At 43.7% G+C, this 9,837-nt stretch overlaps 1 protein-coding gene and 1 long non-coding RNA gene across 20 annotated transcripts in view; one reads left to right on the top strand and one right to left on the bottom strand.

Moving 5' to 3' along the window:
* Positions 1-1,647: 1,647 nt before the first annotated feature.
* Positions 1,648-9,837, top strand: part of DOCK3 (dedicator of cytokinesis 3) — a 223,989-nt gene continuing 215,799 nt past the window's right edge. For 3 of the 19 annotated variants that reach the window (XM_080606289.1, XM_080606295.1, XM_080606284.1), the window contains exon 1: positions 7,031-7,495. In XM_080606289.1, coding sequence (XP_080462415.1) covers positions 7,459-7,495 — 37 coding nt within the window. In that variant the 5' untranslated portion in view covers positions 7,031-7,458. Of the gene's footprint in view, positions 1,778-5,763; positions 5,910-6,183; positions 6,251-7,030; positions 7,496-7,804; positions 8,041-9,837 lie in introns of those variants that run through there. The other 16 variants (XM_080606296.1, XM_080606285.1, XM_080606283.1 and 13 more) reach the window with 9 other exon arrangements.
* On the bottom strand, positions 1,772-6,885 carry LOC308200476. Its single transcript, XR_013955620.1, has 3 exons — positions 6,585-6,885; positions 5,497-5,818; positions 1,772-4,331 (listed from the first exon to the last, which is right to left on the bottom strand). It is a non-coding gene; the product is annotated as an uncharacterized lncRNA (long non-coding RNA).

Raw genomic sequence — 9,837 nt, 5'->3', positions numbered from 1 at the left:
TATTCAATATCCTTGAGGGGACAAATGGATGTCATCTATTTCTGAGTAGAAGATTGTTGGGTATATTAAAGAGTTCCTTGCCAGTTTAACTGTACTACATTAAGGCATTAGATTGTGTTTATGTGATTATTGATTACTTCTTTGTGGTGATAGCTGACGAGGTGTCCATGCTTTTGTTGTTTAGATGAATCAGCTGCTGGTCACTTTGTGTTGATTCACTTTCAGAGCTGGATGTAAGCAGACTGGATGGATTTATGGTAACTTAATCCTTTTCACTCAGAGACGTGCCAGTTTTGGTAATTGTTGTTCTTGACTAATTGTTCTGCTGTGTCAAGTAACAAAATGTTCCTACATTCTCTTATTCTGCTCAAGATGATCTTGGTTCCATTACACTGGTCAAAGCTCCTAAAATATGTTTCTGTCAGCTTGTTTTGTTTTGTTTTGTTTTGTTCCCAGTTAACCTAAGCGACACAGCTTAGTGTCTTTGGATGTAGTTATAGTTTTGGCATGAGTGAGACCAGGCTCCAAAGGTTTGATCTATAAAAGACTGAAGTGGAATGCTGAGAACGCAAGTAGAAGATCTCTCTCTCTTTTTCTTTTAAAGATTAGAATATTCTAACGTCTTTCCTAGGGATTACATTTCCAATTCTTTTTGGAATCTGAAGTTCGTATAAAGACTTAACCATTATCTACTTTTTAGGTAGAAAATCTCCCTCTGGGCACATGACACTAGCAATTAGAAACTTGATTTAGCTATTTATTGAACTATCCATATTTTAATTGTTTCAATTTAGCAACAACAAAAAGATAATCTTTTAAATATTAATTATATAATTATTAAATATCAAAAGACATTATGTATTTATTTTGAATATACATATATTCAATACTGTATTTTGGTTAAAAAAATCAGACATAGAGGATGGTTATCATGTTTTATAAAAAAATATGTAATTAATATGGACAGTACAATAGAAGGAAAATGGTAAACACTGCTTCTTGGGTATTGAGCACCTTGCCATGACTGTTTATGCCAGTCATCGCGCTTCTCAGTAGTTGAACTGGAATAGCATGCCCCCGGCTAAGCTGTGTGCACCAGCCGTCTGCAAAGTAAAAATGAGATGAACGTCGGTTCATCAGCAACAGAGGTTCATCAGGACTTCAAATTATTCATCTCAGTTCTTCCAGACTCACGTTTTTCCTATTGTTGATGCTAATTTCCTTTTGTTGATGATCGTTTTAGTTCCAGGCAAGAACATATTCTCTGTACAGGTCAAAGGCTGGTGGCCAGAAGTAACGCAGCCCGCTGGTCCTCCAGCTCGCGTGGCGACCAGCACGGCCAGCTACTGCTTTCCTCATGAGGACGCGGAGGAACGGGATTTGGGGCCGACTGACGCCGGGCCGCGGAGCAGGGGCAAGAGGCCGTGTCCCGCCCGGTGGCAGCGACCCTAACAGGCGGCGGCGCGCTGCGGGCCGCGATCGCTTCCCGGCCACGATCGCTTCCCGCCCGCGGCAGCACCACGGAGAGCGCCAGGGGCGCCGGGCCCACAAAATGGCCGCTGCCCGGCGGGCCCCGCGCCGCGCCGCAGGCGGGGGCGTCCAGAGCGCCGGTAGGGCCGCGGGGCCTGGCGGAGGGCAGCCCGGCCGCGGGTCTTCCTGCCCTGGCCTGTCAGACGGTTCAAAGGCAAATCAACCCGCTCCCTGTCTGTTTTACAGATCGACAGCGTGTGCCAGGGAGGGAGAGCAAGCTGTGAGCCTTCAGCCCCTAACCCCGGAGGTACGTTAGGTTGTTTTCTTCCCTGCAAACCAAGGCTCAGTTGTCCTTGAAACAAAGCAATAACATGAGACAGAGCACTGGAGGAAAAAACAAACAAACAAACAAACAAAACAAACAGTAATAAATTACTCTGCATTCCCTTGAAGAGATTTGGCTAGGGATTGGTTAAGTGACAGTTAAAAATACTTAAGGCAGCCTCTGAAACGGCAGCCCTGTTGCATTTCCAGGAGCGATGCAACCAGTTCTCAGATGTTTTCTCTCAGTAGTATAGATTTCTTAGAATCAAATCTTTCAAGGCAATAAATAAATATATGATACCTAAGATCAGAAATGAAAGACCACCACCACCACCAAAAAGACAAAAAAAAAAAATCATGTTCACAAGAAGAGTTCACAAATAATTTCTGAAGTCTCTTTTAAAAAAATGACAGGAGCTAATTGTTACTTTGGAAGGGCTTCTTGTATCCTGAACATTAGAAGAAATTAATAGGAAAAGGTACCAATTTGTCACAACAATGCTAATTAACATTTTATAATTTCTCTCTCTTTTACTAGGTAATTTGCTGTAGTGAGGATATTAGGGATAAGTGAGAATGAGGCTGCAATAGTGTTTTTCTTAAATTTCTTGAGTATTTATGAAACATGAAGATTCAAATGAATATTTCCCTTTTTACAAATTGAAGAACAAAGTATTCTGCTTTAGTATCAGGAAAATGTTTGTTCAGCATGAGCTGTTATGACACTAAGGTGATAACAAATAAAGGTCCAGCTGACTACAAAATTACCACCTGCACTGAATTTTTAGTAATTATACTTGATGAACGCTATTTGTATTAACACATTAGTCAGTCCATTCTCTACTTTTCTGCTGAAAATAAATTAAAATAATTATCTGCCTTAATTTGGACACCTTCTAGGCAAACAACATATAAACTTACAAATTGTTTGATGTTGGCATAAAAATTTGATCCGTATTTGTTCTTATGCAAGTTCTGCTCTTTCCTGATTTTAAAATTGGTTTTCAAGCAATGTTACAAATAGAGTAAAAGTAAGTTAGCATACTTGTAACTGCAAGTTGTGTTCTTTGCTCTTAGTTGGTCATTGTGGATTTTTTTGTTTCTTTGTGGGTGTGTTTGTTGGTTTTTTTTGGTTGTGTTTTTTTTGAAGGTGAGACTTAACTCCAAATGTCTGATGTTCTGGAGATATTTGAAAGTACCTCTTTCCCCCCTCTCCTTGTCCCAGGATGACTTTAGCTTTCCCTTGCTTTGAAGATTAGACCAAAAAATACAGGAAGTACTGGAATATTTTATGCTGACTTCCACTTTTCATGAAAGAAAAATTTTGGTGCTAAAGGAATGGAAAGATTGAACTATAGTCACTGAGAAGTTCCTAGGATTACCTGAAAAATACATTTCCTGTGTCGCACATGATAAGGTTAGATGTGTTTTGGTTGCTTTCAGTCATAGGCTCCCATTTCAGGCATTCAATAATGAACACATGATAGAGTCATAAGTGCTAGCTGAAAATGCTGCCTGGCGTGTAGGGGTTGGCTTTCCTTGCCTGCCGCTCTGAGAAATGTTGAGGTGTGGGAGGAGAGAAGGCTACTAATAAAGAGCTTGTTCTGAATTAAAAAAAAAAAAAAATCTAAAGATAATGATCTTTAAAATCTTCCCTAATCCTGAGCAATAATCAGAAATAATACTGATGAAAGCGTGTTTGGGTGAATGAGGTTGTGCAGCACAAACACTGCAATGGCTAGTGCTCTAAAGGAAAATACTGCTGTCCATTTGCTACCTTTAGATTCCCACTGTGGCAGTTTAGTCCTTTCTTCCTAAGGAAAAAGTCTGTGAGATGGCCTTGGGCTATAGGAAAAATAACATAATTTGGATCCATACATCAAGAGCTGAGACCTCCCACTTAAAAGTTTCATGATTACTTCATCAAAACAAGAACAGCTCAGTTATTGAGATCTGTGAATCCTTATTTTGAGGGACAAAGGAGAAATGCTTTGTGCTTCAAAAGGACCTGCGAGGTTGTGGGAGATGATGATAGAGTGTATTTGCTTCAGATCCTTTTGCTTCTCCTTGCAATTTGTAATTTTATAGGAAAGCCAAGTTGTTTAATGGCTTAAACCATCTTATGAACAGGGGGAGAATATGAACTATAAAAGAAACAAGCATGCAAAGTTGGAAGTGTAAGTGTGGAAAAGGAAGTAATGTAAGCAAATAAGCTGACTGTTAGAGCGAGGTTAAAAGTCATCGCTGATTTTTCTCTGATAGCAGGAGATCCGGGCTGTGTTTGTAAAACAGATTTGCAGTAATAATGGAAGTAGGAGTACCAGCATCTATAGCTCTGAGAATGGGGAGAAAGGGTAAAGTATAGGGATGCTCTTACCTGAAAGGGAGGGCAGGAGGTGTTATGTTCCACAATACTGTAAGGCTGAGATAACTGGGAAGAATTTGCTTGCAGGGAGGTATGAGAATCCCTGCTTTCTGCACTCTGACCTTCCATTGTCCCTTGTAAGCGTTTGAAAGGATTGTACAGTTCCCTTGATCTATTTAAGAGAAAGAAACTGTGTCAAATCTCTCCATTCCCTAGCCAGCTGTCTTTCAGATCACATCTATATTATAGCAAGATAGTATGATATAAGATGTACTTTAATTAATACTGTATTGAACGTTAACGTGTGTTCTGCTTGGTTAAGGGCAATTGCATTTGTGGTAACTTAACCATGAGCAATTCACCACATTTCTGACACAACAGCTCCTGTACATGCACAGTAGTCGTTAAGTAACTTTTATCAGAGTTATGCAAAATAATTAACTTTTTTTTTTCCCTGTGACTTTCTGTAAGGGAAAGCTCCTTTTCTCTGAAAAGCGTTTGGGATCCATGATGTCCAGTGGAAGAAGTTCTTCTTGTAGGAGCTCTGGCATGTGCAGCAAATTTTCAAATTTACTTTAATTGATGAAGTTAATTTTAAAAACTTCTTAACAAAACCTTCAAAACATCTAAACAATCTAATGAAGCAGGCATTGGATTTCAGTTCTGCAGTGGTGGTTTTGAAATTTTCACTCCACTTAGTAAGGAAAATTTAAAAACAGCTCCAGAAAGACAAAATTTGGACATGTAACCCTCTAAATTTCTTGCTTGCCTTTGCACAATACTATTATACTTTTCTGTGCTTTACAGAACAGTGTGAACAATAGTCAGCTGTGTTGAGAGGTAAAAGAGGGAAGAAATGGTTGTTTTGCAGCCCTGCACAATAGCCGCTGTTTGCGTTGGTCTGTCTCTTCTGCATATGGATGATCCGGAATACCTATTTGCTGCCTGGGAGATTAGTGCCGCTGCCTGCTTACAGGATGAGGTGTTTGTTTTATGCTACGCTTTGGCTAAGAATATTTACCAAAGCAATCAGTATGTATGTAGAGGTGGTAGGAGACTCATTAAGCTGGTGAATGCGAATCAGAGGAACAGGTGTAAATATATTTGGTAGCTTTATGTTGTGCAAACTTGCATCCCACTAACACTACAGTTAGATGTACTGTTTCGTGTTTTTTGTTTTGTTTTGTTTTGTTTTGTTTTCTTAAGCAGGTCATGCACCCCTCTAGTAACTGTTCAAAAATAGGTATCACCAGCAGCAGTGCAGAAAAGTATTGGAAAGACATACATAGTAACACTATATTTCACATACAAGTAATCTATCATCAGTATAACTCTACCTGCTAATGCTATTGTTTGTATGTCCATGATGTGGAAATAAAAATCACAGTTGTTCTGAAGCAAAATGTTTTAGTTTGTTGCAGGTCCTGTTCTTTCAGCTATTTTGTAGATTTCTGTGTCCTCAAGTTCATTAAACCTTTGGAGGTCCGCTCCTTCTCTTTCCAAGTCCACCTTCATTCCATATTTACTTTAATGAGAAGCATGAGCTTAGACATGGTTGTATTTTGAAGAAAATTCTGCTTTGTTCTTTAATTTTTCTTAAGCAGGAAAGGGATCTGCTTCGCTGCTCATCAATTGGCAGCGAGAAGTATCCATGAAGTGCTGGGGAATGAGGAAACAGAGAGCTTGAAGAATTAACTGAATGTCATTACAGAGGTTTTCTGCTCCCAAAGTACTAGCAAGAGACGAACAGGTATTTATTACTGAAAAAACATACATCTGAGGTTCTAAATACCAGCAGCAGCCTATCTCCAACAGATGCAACTCAATGTCAGTTTTTGTCCCTTTGGAAAGCTATTTCTGCATGCTGTGGGAGTGCCTCAGGAAGGGAAGTAATGAAGCTATTGTAAATATATATGCTTAACTATGAATCTGAATTAAAATGTGATTGAATAAGTTGGGGTTTCTACATCAATAATGTAAAACACGCGTACTTATTGGCCGCTTTCTGTTTGTACTCTGCACAGGAAAATCCAACAGCTCCAAACCAAACAAAAACCTAAACAGAAAGCTGGCCATCTTCAGTGTTGAAAAGTAAGTTGCACACGTTAAAAAAATAAATAATGAAGGTTTCCACAGCAACCTAAGTTCTGTAGTGCAAATAGATGACTTTCATTCTGTTTTATTACATAATGATAGAACAGATATTCTATAAAAAGTGTTGGGTACATCTGAAGTTATATTATTAAAAAGTTTGATGTAATCCTAAAACTTTACATCAAGCAATTTACAAAGGTTTCTGAAAATGCTGTAGAGAGAGCGTTGTTTCTTCCTGTAGCTTTGGGAAGGCTCTGACTGGAGAAAAATTGCTAACATGCTGGGGGATTTGCAGAGACCACAATTCCAGTTAAAGTTTGGGATTACGCACCTCGGCTTTCACTGTGTCGTGAGGAATTCAAATTCGGGTTCAGTGGAAAGATAACCGATTGTTGCGCCACCTGTCCGCATTTTGCCAGGTGCTTAGAAGCTTTGGAAATTAATAACGCGTAATGTAAAATAAGTCGGTGTCGTACACACGCTGGTCTCCCGAGGGGCGCGTGAATTTTCGCCTCCCAGAGAGCCCATTCCCTTTTTAGCCCGGTGCCCCCTCCGGTGCCGCAGCCCCCGAGCGCTGACAGGACCTCGGCCGCTCCCCAGCAGCCGTTTCCCGCCCTGTGCTGTGGGGCGGGGGGGGGGGAGCCGGGCCATGGGCTGCCGCCCCCGCGCCTCGCGCCCGCGCGCTCCTCGTGCGGCCGCGCGGGAGGGGGAGGGGAGGGGGGCGGGGGGGAGGAGGCGGTGCGAGCCGCGCATGCGCGCCGGGCTCCGCTGAGGCGGTGGGGGGGGCGCGGCAGCGCGAGTCCTTCGGCGGCCGTGACGGGAGCGGCGGCGGCTGGGGGCTCCGCGGGGCCGCCGCGTCGGCAGGGCCGCGCCGGGAGGGCCACCGGGCGTCCCGCCACAGCCCGGGCGCTGAGGGGAGCCGCGGCCGTCGCCCCTGCGGGCGGGACGGACGGGCAGTGGGAGGGGGCGACCTCCTCTCGTTCCCCCTCCTTCCCCCCATCCCCTCAGCTCTCGCCCTGCCGGGACCCTCAGGGTGCGGGGAGCCCAGGCGGGGGCTGCCGGTGCGGCGGCCGCGGAGCAGCGCCCCCGCTGAGAGGGGAGGAGGAGAAGCCGAAGCCGCCCCCGCTCCATGAGCGGCGCTCGTCCGCTTCGCTCTGCCCAGGGGATCCGCGGCCGGCCGCCGCCGCAACAGCAGCAGCAGCAGCATGTGGAGCCCGACCGAGGAGGAGAAATACGGCGTGGGTAGGTGCTGCCGCCCCTCGGCCCGGCCACTCGCCCCCGTCGCCGGGCCCCGGCCTCCGCCGCCGCCCCGCGGGGGTCGCCCCCGGCCGTGCTCGGCTCGCCCCGGCGCTCGGCCTCGGGGCTCTCCCCGGCGGCGGCTGACAGGAGCGGGCTGCGCGGCCCGGCCGCGCCCGCGGCGCTCAGCCCCTCATCGACTTAAGCGCGCGATGCTTTTTTTTTTTTGCCTTTTTTTTTCCCCCCCCCCCCCCTACCTCCCCCCTCCGTCTTAATCCGCGCTTTGTGGCGAGCTTGTTTATGTGGAGTTTGGAGCACGGGAACGGCTCCGGCGCGGTGTCATTAGGGGGCGTCGGCGATGCACCTGCTGCGGGGGGCGGGAGCGGCCGGCGGGGTCCTGCGGCGCAGCGCGGGGCCGCTGCCGGCCGTGGGTGGGAGCCGCGCCTCGCCGCCCCCGAGCGCGTGCCCTGCTTCCAGAGCTCGCCCCCGATGGCTTCTCCCTTTTTTGTTTTGTAAACGTCAGGGCTACAGAGCGCACCGAGCAATTTTTGGTAAGTGCAGGAATGTTGTGCATCATCGAGGGAAGGCACGGTCTTTCCTTAGCTTCCTTTTTATTTTGGTTGAATGTTTCAAATAAACCGTTGATGTGATGTTCAGGGTATAATAATAAAAGTAGGTAGCGCCTGCCCTGGCTACTTAGCTAAATGCTTCGTTAAAGTTACAGTTATCAGGTGTACGTATAGTTACATAAGTTCCACAGTGGGTGGTGATAATCCCTTTCTGCAAATATTTTTAAAATATATAATCCGACTTGTTACGAAGATCTGTTAACTTGTATGGTAAAGTGGGATTTTGCAGGTTGACTTGTATGCAATTAAGAGCCGGAGCGCAACAATGCTTATAACAAATTCTGAATGTGTCAGTGAGCAACAAAATGTATCAGAATGCTTTTTGCTAGTTTTTCACCTAGTGCAACAAATGCTTTGCTAAATACATCCCATACATCTTCATAATAAATAATAGAATTAAGGAATGAACTTTTGTTTAAATAAAAAAAAATGCAATCAAGTTTAGTGTTTTAGATGTGAAACCATAGGTATGGGACAAACACTGAGAATATGTAAAAGTAACAAGTTCAGTTACATGTTGTGTGGATGTTTAGAGAATACAAAGTATCCCAGCCTTGTTCATACCTTTACTCTTGGTTTAAAAAAAAAAACTAACAAAACAAAAAACAAAACCACCTCTGTTGTCCCAGTACTAAACTTGCTGGTGTTATTGTAACATATGCTGCAGAAAATAATTGTTTTTTCAAGTCCTGTTGGTTTTCCTGTGTTCTATTGATGTGGTCACTTTTCTTTGCTGTGAAATACCAGTGCCACAGGGTTTGATATTCAGAGTTTTGTGTGCTGCTTGGCCGCTGTCCTCAAATAAGAAAATACGTATGCTGCCTTAACTGAAAAGCAGGTGGACTAATTTTGTTAAGGGAGATGCATGAGGGGATAAAGAGGAAATCTCAATTAAGGTTGTAAACCAGCCTCGAAGAGGCATCTAGAATAGAATGTTCCCTGAAGTAAGCATTTGTTTTTGTTCATTCTGTAGTTCTAGGAATATTGCTGAGATTTCTTTGTTGTTGTTTCAGGCAACACATGTATAGGTAGGTCTGACATGCTAGGTGACTCTTTGTGAACTTTGGTGCTGTCTAGACAAGGGTGCGTGTTTGTTGTTGTTACTGTTTTTATTGTTGGGTTGTGTTAATTACTCTTCCTATAATTGAAATTGGTGGTTAGTCCTCCAGAGAGGGAGAGTAAGCAAAAAATGCTGCTTGTGTCTAGAGCTTAGTTACTACAGGTGGTGAGAGAAGCACCAGAACTTGAGACTGGTTGTTTTCGTGCATTTTGGAGAAACTAGGCTATGGAAGGTATAATGGTATTGATAAAGTTTTATTGTTAGGAGATGCACTACCAAAAAAAAATCTATATATATAGATCTTTTTTCTGATGCAAGTTACCCTGGTTTCACAAGCAAAATAATGCATGCAAAAAAGAAATTTTGGTATGAGTTGCTGCTAGGAGTTTATGTTTGGGTTTTATGAATTGTTTTTGTTTTTATTGCTGTCTATCCAAAGAAACCCTGTGTATTTTCTGCATGCTCTCCTTAAACTATGAGAAGTTTTTGCGTTGCCTTTGGATTAGGACAATGGATGTTATTTCTCTATTGACAGAAATTGGGTGGGAAAAAAATCAGATTTCTGCAAGCATCACAATACCATGAACAGATTACTGGTGGGATACTCAGGTATCTCTGGAGAGCCAGGCCTTGCTGCCTGCTCACCTCTAATTTGTCAG

The sequence above is a fragment of the Anser brachyrhynchus genome (genome assembly GCF_964034855.1).
Source record: "Anser brachyrhynchus genome assembly, chromosome: 10".
Lineage (NCBI taxonomy): Eukaryota > Metazoa > Chordata > Aves > Anseriformes > Anatidae > Anser > Anser brachyrhynchus.
Note: the sequence above shows the minus strand (reverse complement) of the source record. Positions and strands in the feature narration are given on the sequence as shown.